This window comes from Chinchilla lanigera, unplaced genomic scaffold (genome assembly GCF_000276665.1).
Source record: "Chinchilla lanigera isolate Chin_1 unplaced genomic scaffold, ChiLan1.0 scaffold00005, whole genome shotgun sequence".
NCBI classification, from domain to species: domain Eukaryota; kingdom Metazoa; phylum Chordata; class Mammalia; order Rodentia; family Chinchillidae; genus Chinchilla; species Chinchilla lanigera.
In genome coordinates this window covers 13,866,303-13,885,581 of record NW_004955406.1, presented here as the reverse complement: position 1 = coordinate 13,885,581, position 19,279 = coordinate 13,866,303, and the positions used below count along the sequence as shown (strand labels likewise).

General features: G+C 39.8%; 1 protein-coding gene across 1 annotated transcript in view; it reads left to right on the top strand.

Annotated features, from left to right (window-relative positions):
- The first annotated feature begins 2,956 nt into the window (after positions 1 to 2,956).
- Ankrd45 (ankyrin repeat domain 45) overlaps positions 2,957 to 19,279 on the top strand; it is a 40,055-nt gene continuing 23,732 nt past the window's right edge. The window contains exons 1-2 of the mRNA XM_005374871.1: positions 2,957 to 3,008; positions 13,156 to 13,498. Coding sequence (XP_005374928.1) covers positions 13,171 to 13,498 — 328 coding nt within the window. The 5' untranslated portion in view covers positions 2,957 to 3,008; positions 13,156 to 13,170. The remainder of the gene's footprint in view (positions 3,009 to 13,155; positions 13,499 to 19,279) is intronic.

Genomic DNA, 19,279 nt, shown 5'->3' with positions numbered 1-19,279 from the left:
TGCCAGGCAGGCGCTTTTGCCACTGAGCTAAATCCCCAGCCCCTCTATTCAGGTATATTGTTAAGTGATGAAAACTAAGTGTTTAGTCAACCTTTTACCACTAGAATGAAATATTTGAAATAATTCACTTAAAAAGAGAAAAGTTTTATTTTGGTTCACAGTTTTGGAGCGCCCAGTCCATGATTGATTGGCCCTATTGTTTTTGAGCCTTTGGCAAGGCAGCATATCACAGCAGGAGTCTGTGTTAGAGCAAAACTGCTCACCTTATGGCCAGTAAACAAAGAGAAAGACAGCACAAGCAGGTAATCCAAAAACCCCCATTCAGGGGTACGATGCCAGTGATGTAAGGACCTCCCAAAGGCCCCAACTTCCTAAGGCTCCAGCACCTCCCAATACTGTAGCTTAGCCTGGGGACTGAGATTTTCATACATGGACATTTGGGGGATATTCAACATTCAAATGATAGTGCCAGGTGAAGTGTTTATAGTATCCTAACTTTAAGAAAGGCCTAGAAATATAATATGTGAGTGAATATATGTATTTACTTGTATTTAACATTTTTATTTATATGTTTTAAAATGTAAAACTAAATGAAGAATTAATAAAAAGGATTACCGGTAGGGAAAAGGAGGAACCAGGTTAGAAAGGTTAGGTATGGAAGTAATATTTCTTTGAAAGTGTTTATATTTCTTTATTAAAAAATCACGAGGAAAATTTATTTTTATTTAGGTAAAATTATCTGTTAAATAACATTTCATTTTAATAAAATTAAAGGCATTTTATTTAAATGTCTTTAACAATTTTAAAACAAAATTTAGTCAAAAGAGAAAAATACAATTCTGGAATATTGAAAAACAATGCATTTAAGTGCCTGTCAAACTGGTAGCATAAAGTTAGTGCTGTAATGAGCTATCTAGACATCCTTCAGGAATTAGGGACATAATCCACCAGCTGCTAGAAGTGCTGCTGACAGGGAGAAGTCAGCTGTCAGCCCTTTCTAGGAAGCCTCTGAAAAGCCCTGCCTACCCAAAGTCCCACTCCCTTTTTAAGGTACCCTACATCCAATTACTGGTGCATGTAGGGATAGAAAGAACCAGTTCTCTTAGCTGAGCATGGTGGTATATGCTGTAACCCTAGCATTCTGAGGCAGGAGGGTTGCAAGTTCTAGACCAGCCTGGGCAATTTAACAACTTAGCAAAAACACAACACAACACAACACAACACAAAACAACACAGCACAAAACAGAAAACAAAACACGCTGTGGATGTATCTTACTGCAAAAGCCCTGGGCTCAATCCCCAGTACTGCAGAAAGAAAAGAAAAGGCACAGTCCTCTTGCCTCTCCTGGAACAGATCTGAAGTGCCTTCCCAACCTTACAGCTTCCTAAAGGGACTCAAAAGCCTCTGCTGAGACTACATTGCAGCCAAACCTTTCCCTTTGGCTATTTCTGGCCCTTCCCTCAGGTGTTGATCCCAAGAGCACTAACACATTTTCTGCATATTAAACTCCATCTCAGAATATGCTTCATGGGGAGCCCGGCTGTGACACTTGGCATCAGGAATGGTTAAGACAACAGTTATGATAATGGGATTTCCACTTTGGATTTATCTGCTCCCAGGCTAGCAAAGAGACTATCATTACTGGTGGCAAAAACAACACAGATAGTTCCTAGTACAATTGGATTGCAATTGTTAAAATGTTCATTATTGGTGAACTGTATATTCTGGCAGGAAGCAATACTCTGGTGCAATGTATCAGGTATTTGAGATACATATAAAGGAGACACCTGGGTGGGCTGATGCTACTGTACGATCTTTGATACTTTGAAGAGATCTATTGAGAGGCTGCGGATGATTAATTTGGCAACTAAATACTAAGCATGAAAATCATTACCTTGGTAAATAAACAAATAAATACGACTAATTTTTTTGTAAGTAGAGGGTAGAAAAAGCTGAGGACCAGGTCCATTACTTCAATATCAGTATAGCAGAGTCTCAGAGAAGATTAAATTCTTAATATTGGCAAGTCTAAGAGGAATATTGGCAGTGCTAAGAGGAAAAATGCTGATTGGGAAAGAGTGGGACCTTAACATATGGGGTGATGACATCTGGGATTGTGTGCTCCATAATTTTCAGTCCCCCAAATTCCCCCAACTCTTCAGATCTCACTGATGCTCCTCCCCTGGTCTCTGCTCCCTATCCGCTATGAAGTGAGCAGCTTTGCTCCATCATGCCTTCTGCATTGGAGCTCTTTAAGATGCACTGAACACTCCGAAACCCTCAGCCAAGCGATTATTTCCTCCTTCAAGTTGTGTGCGTCACACATCTTGTCCCAGAAATGGCAAGACTGACACAAACAAGCACAAAATTTCCTGGCCTTCAGTTTGTGATCCTTATGAACACACACATGATTTATGGGGCAATCTTAGCATTTCTCTGTTGGTTTCTTTACACTTTAGTTCTTCCCTCTCCCCTAGTTCTGTTGTGGATCTCAGATTTCTGAATCAAGAGGGATGTAATTTCCAAATTCTTTCCGCTCCTACCTAGTTGGCACTTGTGAGGGGTCAGGAAATGCTCCTTGTAGGTGACAACGACCACGGGAGAAAGACCTCCAACAACCAGAAAACCAAGCCGTCTGTCATAACTACAATCGTTCGTAGTTTTCAGAATGCCTCCTCATATTCCAGAAAATGCTTCCATTTAAAGTTCAAAGACAAGACTAACATGGGCCCCCAAGTAACGTGCATACTTTATTTCTACATTTTATTTTTTAAAATTGCAGTATAGACATACACAATGAAGAAAAAACCCTCATGTCACCATCTGAACATACAGATTTTGATCATTTTGATCATTTTCAATTCCTCTCCGTTTTCCAGCTGCCGCGCACCCGCATCTCTGCAACCTTGACCTTCGCGCGCAGCCGGAACCTCTGCGCCGGGGGCGGGGCTGCCGCTCCCGGGCGCGCCGTCGCCATGGTAACCGCGGAAGCTGGGCCGAGGGAGCGGTGAGTCGGGGTCCTGGCACAGAGGGCCTGGATGGGCGCTGGGTGGGTTGGGAACGGGCAGGTAGGCATATTCCTTCTAGGCTGCTTGGGCAAGACTGCAGGGGCGTGGGTTTCAATCGCAACGGCCTCAGCCTCTTCATCCGACTTGAGCTTTGCGCACCCGTCTGTATCCCGCGGGCGGCCTCCAGGGACCCTAAGTTGCGGAGGATGCAGGCCCTAGGCCAGCCCCCACGCCCACGCCCTCCACACCGGACCTCCGCTTTCGCGCAGCGGAGCTGTCCCTAGGTTCTGCTGCACAGGCCTTCCCTTTGTGCAACGCTGGGTACTCAGAGCTGCGGGATTTGGAGTGAAGATTCTCCTAGGGCTGAAATATCTTTAAAAGATTGCATTTTTTTTTTAAAAAAGAAAATTAAGACTTGGTTTTAAAAACCTTTCAGGATCGACTTCCTCGATCACAACTTCAGGCTGCCTCATCTGCTTCTTGCCCGTTGTTTATGCTGTTCTCATTGTCTGATTGCTCCTTTTCGGATGCCTTCCACTTTGCCTTAGAGGCCAAGGCAGCCTAGATCCAAGTTCAAACCCAGCCTGGGCAATTTAGCGACTTAGCAAGACCCTGCCAAAAAAGGGGGAGGGGAGGAGAGCTGGGGATAGAGCTCAGTACCAACGGCCTGGATTCAATCTTTAGTACAGCAAAAACCAGACTCCTTTCACTCTTGGATATCAGAAGTGTCGCTCTCCTGTAGAAGCCCTTCTGGGACCTCCCCACCTGGAGGCTGATGTAGATGTCTTTACTCTCAAAGCACTCTGCCAGCCGTCCTGCATCGCTTCTCTCACTCGTGATTGCTGATGCTCTGTGTCTTCTCCACGAGGCCCTAGGCACAGGGACCTTGACCTATATGATTCTTTTATTACTGGGGCCTCAGCAGCCTCAAAAGTGTTCACAAAGGGAGGCAGAAAACGTTGTGCCCTCATTTCAGAAAAGTCATAATAAATGAGCCAGGATTGAAACTATGCCTTGGTAGGCATATGCTCCCTGCCCAGCCCCAGGCTCACCCCTTCCTTCCTGCCGGTGCTCTTTCTCTGCGAAACTTGTGTGCTATTAGCAGGGTTACAGTTTTATTTCATGTTATTATTGGTGCAGGCAGAGAAAATCATTTTTGTCTACAACTCATCTGTTTTCTTCTATGAGCCCTCGTTTATTGACTGTTAGGATGGAAATAATCTAAATGTCCACTTGGTTTTAAGGTTAAGCTCCACTGTTACTGACTTCTTCGGCTAGTTTGATTTCTTTCGTATAAAAATGTGGAGGTTCTTAGCTAACTTCTCTGATTCTCTCCTTAAGATGGTGCCCTGGGTCTATGGATGGATGTGGAAGGCTCATAAATCAGTTATGGGGCAATGCTTGGCTCCTTTTGCCATCTCTGTGCTCTGGGGCAGCATTCCAGGTACAGTGGGTGCTCCTTGCCCACACAGCACTCTTGGTTATGATCTGTGGCTCACGTGCCTTTGAACAACTTTGTTCAGGACTCAGTGAGCCTTCTGGGCTCGCTCAAGTGGCCCTGGGCTCCTGCTGAGACTTCCCTTCGGTCCTGGCTGGAGTGTTTTGCTGAGCACTCTTCCCTCCTACAGAGCCTCCTGGCCAGCTACAGCACCCAGGCAGGGGCAAGACTCTTTGCTACAAGGTCTCACGCACGTCCTAAAGTAGTAGTCCTCAGAGTTGACCTTGGGACTGCATTACATTCTGTGTTAGTTACATTTCTCTCATTGCTGAGACAACGTAGCTGACACTGAAAATTAAAGGAGGAAAGGCTTATTTAGCTCACAGTTTGTAGAGGTTTCTGTCCATAGTTGGCTGGCGCCACAGCAGGGTGGCACGTGGCAGAGGGACAGCTGTTCATGGCGGCAGAAGATAACAAAAGCAACAAGAGAGGAGGAGGAGAGAGACAAGATTCTGCCCCTTATATGATATTGTGTGCAGGCTACCTGCTCTAGGGCAGGTGTGGCACTCACAACCTTAAGCATAGACAGAACTATGCCAAACCAATCAGTGGACTGATTTATTAGTCACACACTCTTGATCCCAGTATCACACACTCTAGATTCAACCATCTCTGGTAAAGCCCTATGCCAGCAGGAGGCTTTGAGGGGCCATCTAGACATAAACCATAACACACTCTTGGATATTAGTGATCTCAAAGAGCTTTAGTATTAGAAAGATAGAATTGGAAATTAAACTAAGAATCTAAAAATGTTTAATACATCCTTAAAAACAACAAAACACCTGTTAACATGAATTACATTATTTCTCATGACAAATCATTTTTCTTAAACAAAAAAATTAGAAAATGGCGTTGTTACATGTTTTCCCAAATGTCTTTAATTTCTGGCTCAATAAATTCTCATGTTTGTTTTGGCAGTCAGTTTGTTGCAATGTATTCTCTGAGTTGAAATATACATACATATATATTTGGAAAAGGGAGAAGTACTTTAATAGATTTTTTGATAACTGAGCTTTTTTTGGTGACCAAAACTTGACAAGTGGTTGTTTATTCAACTTAATTGCAATGTTGAATGTGAAGCCATATCAAGAAACTTTTTCATATGTTACATTAAAACCTATTGATCTGTGTTAAACTTTTTTTTTTTTTTTTGGAGAGGCTTGCTCTCACTATGTTGCCCAGGTTGGCTGTGAACTCCTGGGCTCAACTGATCCTACTGCCTCAGCCTGCTGAGTAGCTGGAACTATAAGTGTGTACCACCATGCCTGGCTTGTCTTACACTTTGAATGTGTCTTTTACTCATGCCTGATTTTGTAACATGTAAAATGGTGGGAAACAAAGGAGGTTTTTAAAAGGAGTACAGCAGTCATTGGTAAAATAATGGTTTATTTAGTTATGGCAATTTTCCAAATATTAGCATGCTTTGTGTGAAATATTTTCTTTTTTTGACTTTATGAAAAAATAAAACAAAATTTTATAACAAAATAATAAGAAAATAATGATAACAAATACACCATGTATTGTTATCTTCAAAGCAGTTACTCGGAGTACAAGACTTGGACAAAAAAGATTCCTGTGAGAAGAAGCAAACAGATATTAGCACAAAACGTCCTTTTCAGTGAAAATGCTGACTTTTGGGAACTCTTAAAAATGCTTCCAAAAGCAGGTTAAACTGCAAAAGAAATTCAGAAGAATCATTTCAAACATGATGTACTTTAAAGGTTGTGCAGTCCCTAAGGCAGTAGCATCGGTATCACTTAGAAGCATTCAGGTTCCACCCCAGGCCTGACAGATCACACATCAGCAGGGTGAGACGCAGCTCTGTGGGTTTTACAAGCACCGCCCCCCAGGCGATTTTAATGCTGCTTCTATGGGGATCACACTTTGAGAATCATTATGATTTTTACTAAATCAATAGTATGTGCTATAGTAGTTTCAAAAAATCACTTTCATCAGTATCATTACTGATCTTGCTAGAAAAGTATTGGGAAACTTATGCTCACAATGGTTAATACAAGTTTTCTTATGTTAGGGTTTTCTAGAGAAACAGAACCAATATAGTGTGTGTGTATGAATAAATAAAAAGATTTATAAATAAAAGGATTTATTACAACCACAGTACTGGTTACCCCCAGCCCAGTGGTTCTGAAATTGTGGTCTGAGGAATCTGTGGGGATCTGCAAGACATTTTCAGATAATCTACCACACAAACTATTTTCATATTAACAGCTTGTTAATAGCACATTCTTTGCCTTTGTACTCCTACATGTGTCCCGTGGTTTTCCAGAGGCTGGTTGATGACACATAGTATCACTTCACTGTTGGATGCAGAAGCAGGCATGAGAATTCATCTGCTCTCTGCTAAGCTACACATTAAGGAGATTTGAAAAAGTGTAAAACAGTGCCACTTTTCTCATCACTTTTTTGATTTGGAAAATGGTGTAGTTATTTTTCATACACTTTGTGTTTTAGATTAACACAGTTTTTAAAAGGTGAATTAATAAATTAAAGACTTTAAGTTTGATTTCAAATATGATATTAATAGATATAACCCACATAAATAAAAATGCTCTGGGGTTCTTAATTTTTAAGACTGTAAGAACCCTGAAATCAAATAATTTGAAGACCATTGCCCTAATCATGTCAGTCCTTGGCTGATGTAGAAATTAAACTCCAATGCAGGGAATACTGAGAGTAGCTTTGAGTATTTTGGCCTGGATCAGACTTCTAGATTTGATTGAATTTGTCCAAATCTCTGAATGAAACTGAGATCAGACTGATCTCTAGATGTGGAATAATCTATTATTAACTTACATACAGCCTACATAAGGATACTTTATATTAAGAAAAAAGAAGAAATAGCAGCATTACCATCTTTTTTTTGCTTTGTGGATGATTTTGCTAGAGGACTGATGATGGGATGATGCTGGTAGGAGGTTCTGCTTACTGAGTACTTACCATGCACTTGGCACCTACGTCATCTAACTTATTTTAATTCTCAATCATGTGAATAGGTTCTTGGGTTATGCCTAAAAGAGAGTAGGTAGATTTCCCATTATTATGCCACAGTTGCAGAGCTGGATTGTGAACCCACGTCTTTCTGATTGCAAAACCTATTGCTTTTTGCTGTGAAGAAAAGCAGTGACAATTGCAAACTTGACTTTAAGAGTTATTGAACATGTATGACTTGTCAAGAACTGGGCTAGGTCTGAAAGCGGCACAAAAGGAGCATAGAGCTTGACCCTTGCCCCCAGCAATCTAACAGGGTAGATGTCTTACAGACTTCAAATAATTAGAAAATAATATGATTTACCTGGGGATTGAGAATACAAGAGTGGATGGACATTATCAATGCAATATATCTATATACATCTATATCTATATATCTCTCTATATATCTATATATCTGGAAATACATATTTATATATATCTGGAAATATATATATATATATATATATATATATATATATACACACACATATGTACATATGGAAATATCTTGGGGAGTCCCACTAAATTGTACAGTTAATATGCATTAATAATTATAATAAAAATAAAATAACATAATACCATATTTGTCAATTTGTATGCTGCAAACCATTTATAATGGCTTTTGGAGTTGACAGGAGCAAGTTGTTTTCAAGAGAGGAGTCAAGAGAATTTTAGGAAGAGAGTGGTTTTGTAGGTTGGCCTAAATAGGATTTGGGAACCTGGAATGAAAGAAATTAAAAGCTGTTCTAAGTCCACTAGCAGGAATACCTCCAAAACACAAATAGGGGTTTCTCAGCATCTTTAAGGTCTCATGCCTGAGCCCCTTTAGGGTTAGTGAGGTAAGGCATTTCAAACATACCTGCCTCTGTTCTCAATGATTGAATGACTAGCTTTAGCAGAAATCTTCCAGAAGATCACAGCCACTATTAATAATGTAACCAAATGTCTAATACTAATGGACACTTTTGAGAACAAAAGCAGATGCTATTAAGAATTATGTCAGTGGAATAGATGTAACTGAACTGTCTTGGTTATACTGGGACATATGTCACCCAAGTTACTAGCCATAAACACAGAGTGTCCTTAGAGGCCTTCTCCTTGAGGTACTGGTGTAGTCTCCATAGTGATTACTTAAAATTAATGTTTTTTTCATGTTGTGGGTTACAACTCATTTAGTGGGCCATACAATTGATTTGGTGAGTGGCACTCAGCCTTAAAAATAGAATCAGTAGGTTATACTGTATGTAGTGAAGATCAGTCAGTCAATCTATATCTTATTATCTACTTTTTGCACTTACAGCCACGTTGAATTGCAAGAAAGAGTAAGAAATAATCCATTCCAAGATTGGTTTAAAAAAACCTGGCCAAAAGAAGGGAAGATGAGGGGCTGGGGATTTAGCTCAGCGGCAAAGAGCCTGCCTGGCAAGCCCAAGGTCATGAGTTTGGTTCCTGGTACCGGAGAAAAACCAAAAAAAAAAAAAAAAAAAAAAAAGAAGGGAAGATCAGATATCGGGGAAGACAACCCGTAGTCTGCATCTGAGTTCTGTAACAGGGGCCCATGTGGTCACTGAGAGGCTGGAAGTGAGCAGGAATCAAGGGGACTCCGGAGAGTCAGACCACAGGAAGCACAGCGCGTTCCCATAGCTGGAAGTCTGAGCAGCATGCTCTGCTAACATCTGTGATGAATGACTTTCATGGCCTTGGATCCCTTATTCCAGAGTCGAGATTGTGGCATTGAAAGGCTACTAGGCTGAACCCAGTCATGTGCCTGTCCCCAGACTTGTGCTGAGGTATAGAGAAGGAGGACCTTGCCTCTTTGTTTTCTGTAGTGGGGAATTAATTTTATCTTCCATTAGAGGAATTTTCCAAAACAGCAGTAACAATGCTTTAAGGGAGGCACAGCCATGATAGATGCGTGAGTGCGTATGAGAGGGTGGAGAGTTATATGCCAAACACCAAAAAATATTTTAAGCTTCCATTATATTTTTTTCTATAAGGTGAAGAAATTGGATTCAACAACCTCAAAGATAAGATTTGGTCCTAGTGTTATGGTGGAGTCATGGTTGATTGGTTAATCCAACTCCCATTCCCCATGTTCCTTGCTTATATGGAAGCTAGAAAATTGAAATGCTACTGCCCCCTTTACTTAAAGAGAGTATTTTCAGGTCACAGTCTGGTCTTTAAGACAGAACTGAAAGTTCGTTGGGACTTGTTAGGAAAGATGGCGTTTTATTTTCCTCTTAAAATGTATTGATATCCTGGTAAATCTTCTTGGGGATCCCCCTTCTTTCTGCCATGAACAAAGATGTGATGCTAAAGATGATTATTATTATTATTATTATTATTATTATTTTGGTACTGGGAATTGAACTCATGACCTCAGGCTTGCCTCGCAAACGCTTATGCAGCTGAGCTACATCCCTGGCCCTGATGCTAAAAATTATGACAGCTAATTTTTTTTTGGGGGGGTTACTAGAAATTGAACTCAGGACCTTGTGCTTGCCAGGCAGGTGCTTGTGCCGCTGAGCTATAATCCCTGGCCTTTTTCTTTTCTTTTCTTTTTTTTTGACAGCTAACTTGTTACCATCAGGCAAAACTTATGAAAGTGAAAGTCTTGCACATGAAGTGTGATGTGTTAGAAGAATAAAAATAGCTTGAATCTATATTTTTGAGCTGGTGAACAATTTTCATATTTAAATTTCTTGTTATGTGAGGAAAAAACCCTACACACAAGTCAATCTTATTTGGCTTTTCTATTATCTACAGTCAAACAATTCCTAACTTCAATATCTTATAACTGTTACATACATTTATGGAACAAAAGATGTTAATATAGGGTTGGAGTAGTGAGAGAAGAGTCTAACAATCTACCAATTTAAAATGAATATTACAATGATCTTTTCAGTGTCATCCCATTTCTTTTCTTCACCAGAGAACTAAAGGATAGTCTTTTCTTTCAGCCCTTCTTAAACTTGTTCCTTAGGAGTAGAGTCACAAAACTATGGATTGTGGGCTGCTGCCTGTTTTACAAATAATGTTTATACAGTCATGCCCACTCATTCATGTCATGTCCATGACTATTTTCGTGCTGCAGCTGCAGATCTGAGTAGTTGTGGTAGAGACAGTAGAATCCACGAGCCTAAAACACTTGTCATCTAGCCCTTTACACCTGCTTTAGGATATTTCATTTTCCTGAGGCCTTCACTGTCTTTGTCATTCTCTGAAGGCCTACTTCAGTATCAGCTGCTTGACTTTGCTATTTCAATTTTTTCCTCTTTACTTCCCCGTTACTTTCTAACATTTCACCCTATTTATTTAAATCCAGTTTTTTTTTTTTTTTTTTCCGGTACTGGGAACCAAACTCACGACCTTGCGCTTGCCAGGCAGGCGCTGTGCCACTGAGCTAAATCCCCAGCCCCTCACCCTATTTATTTCCTCTGAAACACTTACCGCCATCTAAAGTGATCGCATTGTATGCTTTTGTTTTTTGTCCATTCCAATTACTAGAATATAAGCTCCCTAATTGTGAGATCTTTTCTGTCTTGGTGAATTCTCGGGATGTAACAGTGCCTGGCACACAGGAAAGAATTCAATAAATATTGTTATATGAGTAAAGAATCAGAGCTCTTGTTCTTATTAATTCAGATATTTATAGTAACTAGTGAGTCTTTGGTTTTACCTCTGGTATCTTATTTGTCCAAATGGGGACTTAGGCTTGTCAGGTCAGTCTTCTTCAAACATACTTAGTTCCCAGCGCTAAATGCTTCAGGAACTACCAGCCAGGTGCCTAGAGAATTAAGGTCAGACTTACTGATGCAGTCTTAGACTCCTTACAGGTGTACTTCAAGCTTATTTTGAATGGCCTACACCTCACCAAACTGGCCAAGTTGTTCATTCTCCAAATACCTTCTGATATTTTTCTCTGCTGTGTTTACTTAGGTTTTCTATCTAGATTTCCATTCTTTGTGAATTCTCAGTGACAAAATCATGCCCATTCTTTATGAGTCAGCTTAAATGCCATTTTCTTTACTAAATATATGGTTCCCTTTGTCCCATTTCCTGCATTTTTTCCTCCTTCCAGCCCCCCACCGCCGCTGCATTATCTGGAGTCTTGTGTTCCATCTTGCTTCTCTTTTTTAAAATAGTGTTGTTGCATGTACTTATATTCCTAGAAAGTCCATGCAATTGCTTTTTAGCTTGACAACATATTTCTCAGTATATGTAATCTTTTGGATTTGCTTTTTTCAGATGATATTGCTAAGACTCATTCACATTGTTGTATGTTTTAGTTACTGCTGTGTAACAATACACCAAAACTTGGTAGGTTAAAAACAACACCCACTCATTATTTCAATTTCTTTGCATTAAGAATGTGGGTTCAGCTTAGCCGGATCCTCTACGCCAGGTTCTGTCACAAGGCTACAACCACATTGTTGCCTGGGGCCACAGTTACCTCGAGGTCCAATTTAGATCTATTTCCAAGCTCCCTGAGTGGTTGTTGGCAGAATTAAACTCCTCATAGCCTGTTAGACTGAGGGCTTTATTTCTTACTAGTTGCCTCTGTGCCTCGAAAGATGGCCTTCTCCATTGCAGCACATGAGGACAGCCAGGGAGGGAACTCTAGCAAGACAAAAGCCAGTCTGTTGTTACCAGTTATGGAAGCTGAATACCATTATTAATGTTGCTATATTGTCTCCATTAGAGGCAAGTCATTGTGTGCAACTCATTCTCAAGATAGCGAAATTACACAAGGTTATGTGTATCAGGAGGCCTGGTCAGGCCCTGGGAGCCATGTCAGAAGCTGCCTACCACACGATATGTCACTGTAATTTATTCATCTCAACTGTTGGCTACCATTTTGTATGAATCTATCAGTTTATATTCCTTTCCTGAGCATTGGTTTTCCCCTCAAGATGTTTTGCTGTCGTGCACAGTGATACCACAATATTCTTGTATATATGAAGAGACCTTGGTACTTTTGTCTAAATCATTCCCAAGTTGATACATGTCCTGCCAGAGGGAGCACTATTAAGACTTACTCGATTAATTCTGCTGGAGTTAATTGTGTCCCTTCAAAACTCCGCTAGAGTCTCATCTGTTATGATACCTACCACTTGTCACCTTACACTACATGTGTTTTTATGCCTGTCATATGTTCTTCCCGGAAATAGTAAGTTGTTGGGGGCAGAAGATCAATTTGATTGTTGTTTTTGTGATTTACATAAATACCTACACAGAACTTAATAAGGTTTCAGAATCACTGAGTGAATGGATTCTGTCTAAATATCTGCCTGATTTTTTCAAGCCTTCATAATTTGGTTCCAGTGACCCATTTATATTTCTTCTTGAGAAGCCTTGTTCAGAGGCAGGTAGTCTCTTTAACATTCTTTTCCAATCTTTTCCTAATGAATTTACCTGACTTTGACCTCTTTCTTCTGTTCCTGTGGAATATGCTGTTTATATCAAACATGCAGCATTTTAGTATATACTTAGGCAGTGTATTTATGTGCACTGGATGTCCAGGAAACATTATTATCGTCAAGTAAATCCATATTGTTAGTGGTCTGGTCAAATAAATAAATAAATAAATGAATAAATAAATAAGTAAATATTGATATGTTTGATTAGATTTCTATAACTTTTCTTTTTGGTCTTAGGTATTTTTGGAATTAATGGAGCCAGAAGCACAGCTAGACTCAGACAGTTCAGAAAAATCATTATTTTTCTCACAGGAGGAAGAAAAAGAAGAATCTCAAGAACCAGCAGAAACAGGCATTGAGAACCCCCTTATAAAACCTGCTCTCACAGGGGATGTAGAAGGTTTGCAGAAGATTTTTGAGGATCCTGAAAATCCTCATCACAATGATGCCATGCAGCTACTCTTGGAAGAGGACATTGTTGGGAGAAATTTGTTGTATGCAGCTTGCATGGCCGGGCAGAGTGATGTAATTAGAGCTTTGGCAAAATATGGTGTGAATCTGAATGAAAAAACTGCCAGAGGTATTTTGTCTTTTATCTCTTATCAGTACTATTTATCATTATTTATTGACACTATGTACTATCGTTATGGTTGGATGAATGTGATATGCCTGTCTTGTACTTTACATATATATGTGTGAAGGTGTGCATGACATACACATGTGAATATATCATTGTTGTTATTGTATAGCACAGTATTTAAGAACACAGACTTTACTCTTCATTAACTTGTGACTTGGCAAGTTACCTCATCTTTTTCTTTTCTTTCTTTTTTTGTTTTTCTTTTAGTTTTTTGAGACAGGATCTTGCTATATAGATAGTTTATGTTGGTCTTGAACTCAATAGGTACCCCAGGCTGACCTTGAACTCAGGGTAATCCTTCTGCCTCAGCCTGTTGAGTGCTGGGATCACAGGTGTGCGCTACCATGCCTGGTTCCTAATTGTTTTTATAAATCTCTGTTTCTTGTTCTGCAAAATGAAGATGATAGTTATACGTTCCTTAGAGAGTGTTATGAAGATTAAATAAGATAAATATCATGGTGCTTGGGACATAGAAAATAGGTACACAGTAAAAGTACAAAATAATAATATTTTTATCTTTCTTTTGAAGATTTATTAGGTTTAGCAGTCATTATTTAATTCACTAACTAGTTTTTTTCTCAGCAAATATGATGCATGGTGATGATACAAAGTAAAACAGTCATATCCAGCAAATAAGAACTATACATTCTCCTCACACTCATATGGAACATTTTAATAATTTGACCATATATTGAGGCATAAAGGAAGGCTCAGCAAATATCAAATAATTTTTAGCATGCAGTCTTTGTCCCTGACCACAACAAAATAAAATTAGGCAAAAGCAAAAAAGAAAAAAAAATGACTGAAATACTCTGAAATACTCTCTAATTTTGGAAACAAATACTTTTTTATTTTTGGGTATTTGAGGCAAGGTCTTGCCATGTGGTTCAGATTGGCCTTGAACTCACTTTGTAGCCCAGGCTAGCTTTGAACTCACAGCAATCTTTCTGCCTCAGCCTCCTGAGTGCTGGGATTACAGGTGTGCACCACTATGCGCGGCTAAACACTTAAACATTTTTTTTTTTTTTTTTTTTTTTTTGAGACAAGATCTTACTATGTGGCTCAGGCTGGTTTCAAACTTGCTACGTAGCTGGCCTCAAGATTTGTGATCTTCTTGCCTCTCAGCTTCTGAGTGCTGAGGTTAAAGTGTGTGCCACCATGCCCAGCTAAAAACATACTTTAAATTATCTGTTCAGCACAGGAGATACAGTGGAAATTATGAACGTTTGAATCGCAACAGGATCACGTGCAGGATACAACTAAAATTAAAATTCTAGTTTAAACCAGATGTGTAGGGCAACCCATTTGGGATCCCTCCTGTCTCTCGGGAGCTATTTCTATTCCCCATTCCTATCCCCAGTAATTTTCTTTTTTTTTTTTTTTTTCCACAGTAATTTTCCTACTCTTAAAGAAAAGCCAGGTGTGTAATTGCAGCACTGTGGGAGCCTGGGCAACTTAGTGACCTTAGTGAGACCCCACTGCAAAATAAACATAAAGGCTGGGGATGTAGCTCAGTGTGAAGGCTCTGGGTTCCATCCCCGGTACCACATAACAAAATAAGACAAAACTACCCCCCAGTTAGTTTAATGCATTTATAATAAAAGAAACACGCCCTCAGTATCATTAATGAACAGCATTATCATCCAAAAAATGACTCAAATTTATCCTTCTTTATGGCCAAGTAGCACTCTGTTGTGTATATTTTGTGTACATTTTCTTTATCCATTCATCTGTTGATGGGACAGTGGGCTGATTCTAAGATTTAGTTATTATGAGTTGTGCGGTTATAAATGTGAGTATACATGTATCACTGTAATATGATGTCTTTAACTCTTTTGGAAAGACAGCTAGAAGAGATAGAACTGAGTCAAATAGCATTCTTAGTTTTAGTTTTTTTTTTTTTAAATTTCTACACTAGTTTGCTTAGAAGTTGTACTAGTCTCCATTCCTACCAGCCTTGCTAGTATTTGTTTTGTCCTGTACTCTTGCCATTTTAACTATAAGGTGCCGTAGCAAGTTTCTTTTCTGGTCATGCTTATTTGGAATTCTAGATGCCTCCTGAATCTGGATGTCTATATCTTGCCAAAGATTTGGGAAGTTTTCTGTTATTTCATAAAATAGATTTTCTATTATATTAGTTTGTTCCTTGACACCCTCTTCTACATGAAAAATTTGTTAAGTTTAGTCTTTTTAACTATGTCCTAGAACTCCTGGATGTTTTGTGCATAATTTGTTTTTTTTCTTTGTTAGTATCTGTAATAATTCCTCAGCCATCAAGCCCTGCAATTCTGTCTTCTGCTTGGTCCTGTTATTGGTTTCTAGTAAGTTTTTGATTTGATTTATTCATTTCCAGAATTTATGATTGGCTTTTCTTCATAATCTCTATCTCTTTGTTGTGTTGTTCCTTAATATCCGACATCATCTTCCTTAATTCATTAAGCTGTTTGTGTCGTCCTTGAAGTTATGAATACTTTTATGAATTAGGCTTTGGAATTGCTTGGTATTGTATCAACTTCAATATCTTGTATTCAGTTACTGGTGAAAAGTCATATTAAGTATGACAAAAGTCGTGCTTCTTGTGTTTCTCTATAGAGCTTTGTGCATTTGTTGGGTTGGATCTCTTTTCCACTTTTATTTGAGGGTCTTCTTTTGAGGGCTGGATACCCACCACCAGTCAGAGAGAAGACAAACTGATGTAACGACAATCACAAAAAGACAAACCAGATATCAATATACAGTAAAAACCAATTAAAACAATTGACATACAGTAAAAACCAATTATATCACCATTAACAATAGAAAAGAAATCAGCAATAGTAGAAGTAAACTAAAAAGTTAAAATTATTGAAGTTTAATAGTAATTATAGTAAAAATAAAGGTAAGAGAAAGGGAAAATTTAAGAAAAATTAAAATCTAAAAAAGGAAAAAGATGAGGAGAAAAAGGTGATATAAAAATCCAATTAAAGAATAAAGGAAAGTAAATAGAATTAGGTAAAACTGAAACTACTAAATATAACAAAAAAATAAACAAGAAAAATAGGAAATTATAAGAAAAAATTTCAAAGAACCCCACAAACCACTCCCCAAAAGACAAAGAAAAAGAGAAAGGAGTCGAAAAGGTTTGTCCATTTGAGGGGTTTGGATGCGTAGTTTCTTTTCACAACCTGTAGTACTGTAATCTGGCAGGTATGGGGGAGGGAAAGTGAACGGTAGCTGCGGGGGAACCTATTATGTTTTTAGTCCCACTTAACAGGCTGTTGTGTGTGAATGCTGAGTCCTGTTTTGCCTTTCCGGTTGAGTGGGGCAATGGTATGTTGTCTGTCTCAGGGCTGTATTTACCGCATGGTTTTAATGGCTGTGTTCTTCTGTGCATCCTCAGCCCATTCTCCCCAGCCAGCCTTGCAGCCTGTGGGCTGGTAGGTGCAGGACTTGCTCCTGAGCCTCCCCCGTGCATGCACGTAGGGACATGGCAAATTCCCACGCAGAAGCGTATCCCTGAACATGTTGGGAGGTAGGGAAAGCAAACGGAAAACTGAGTTCTGTGCTGTAACCATGCAGACCACTAGCCATGTGTCAGCTTCCTCAGCAAGTCTGCCTGTCCCCTGTGGGGTGCATTGTCATAGGGATTTGGAAGGCTGGGTCTTGGTTCTTCTGGGCCTTGGCTCTGAGGAACAAGATTCCTGCTGCTGTGGCCGCCTATGTGTGAACATGATGGAATAACATTGGAAACTCAGGATAGAGATAGAGTGTGGATACCAGCCTGTAGGACAGGATGTACTGTAACAGTAGGTCCATTTCAAGATAGTGCCCAGTTGTAGCAGCTTAGGCTAGGGTTTACAACGTGGACTCCTGGGTACAGCTGCGATACAGCTTTATAAATTTTGGGTACTCTCCAAACTGTGTTTGGGGCATGTGGGAGAGTCTCTTGTGTAGTCTGCAGCAGCAGTGGGCACTACTGGGGCTCTCCAGCTTTTCCCTGTAAGAAGTCCATCAAGGCTCCAAGACGATCCAAGCAAGTGTCAGTGTTGAAGAGGCAGGGTGCTGTGCTCTTCCTTCTGTGCTCTATCTTGGGTTGTTTTACGCTGTAGGGGTGTTGCCACTTGCTTGCTCTTTCCCAGTGTACCCTCTCCCAATCCTTCCGGAAGAGTACAGTATAGTTGTTTAAAGAATAAGTTGTGGACTTGTTTTGGGGGGGATGTATTAGTTAGCTCTCCTGTCACTGGGACAAAATACCCGACACCTGTGACTTAAAGCAGGCAAGGTTTCCTCTGGCTCATAGTTTCAGAATTCCCAGCCCGTGCGTGGCAGGCCAGCTCCAGGGCAGAAACGGCAAGGTGGAACAGCATGGTGGTGGGAAGCTGCTTACTCCATGCAACTAGGAAGCAGAGAGAGAAAGAATGAGCCGGGGAGGGAAACGCACCCTCCCAAGGCTCCCTGCTCAGTGACGCACCTCCTCCAACCAGGCTCCGTCTTCTTACAGCACACCTAGCTGTGGACTCATCTGTGTGTCAATCCACAGAGGCGTATAGTGGCCCCAGTGTCCAATAACCACCGACAAGCCTCACCTCTGAACACACTGAGACTTTTAGGGGGACATTTCAGATCTAAACCATTACAAGGAGTAACGTGTGACAGGTTCCTCTAGTCAGCCATTTTGTGATGTCCCTCTCCATTTCATCTATTTGTGAATTTTTATTTTTAGGTAATTTACTTGTGATATTCATTTCTTAATTCTTAAAATAATTTCTTCTTCAGTATATCCTGAAGATTTTGTTTTCTTATGGCACTGGGGATTGAACTCGGGGCCTTCACACTTACGTACACCTCCAGCCCTTGCATTTGTTTTTTTTTTTTTTTTTTTTGAGATGGGGTCTTGCTAAGTCACTAAGTTGCCTAGGTTTGGCTTGAACTTGTGATTTGTCTGTCCCTGCATTGCAGAATGCTGGCTTATAGGCATGTGCCATCATATCCAATTAGCCCTAAAGATTTTAAGAAAAATATTTTAATTGAGAGCATTTGTGTAGTAATATTTTCTGTTCATTAAAGAAACACTGCTATTATTTAAGTATGGCAATGAAATACACTCGGCCAGCAACTAGAATGCTAGTAATCTATTGGGGGTACATGAAACCATTGGCCAAAATTAAAAGACATTTAAAGATTGCAGAGCAGGTGCCTCTGTGAAGTAAGAAGATGTATGCCATTTCTCTGTGGGTAACAAAAAGGGAGGTAAGTGATTTTTTTAGGAAGCTAAATGATTTTTAGGGTGATCAGTGAGTCAGATTTGCATTAGGATACCCTTTTGCTTTCCATAGCAGTTTTGAAGAACTGGATACTTTGATCCAAAGAGAGAGACACAAGACTGCTTTTACAGCGTTAGTTCTGTGCACTCCTGACTTTGGCCTATTTGCAAGTGCCTTGTTTTATGAGAGCCAAGGACAGACAGGCCTCTGAATTTTCAGCTCACTGCTGCTGGAACTCTCTCTGGTTCTGGCAAAGCTTTGCTTATGAACTCTGATTATACTTCCATAGGTGTCATCAGAACTAATTATCATTTTAAACTGTCTTTCTATACACTCAGAAAACCTTTACTAAGGGTAAAGGAATGACCAAGCCTTGTGCTTAGAACTGGGTTGATGAAGATCAATTACTTCAGCCTTTCAGGAGTCCATGATATAGGTGAAAACAGATATGTAGACTAATAATTACTATCTGATAGGG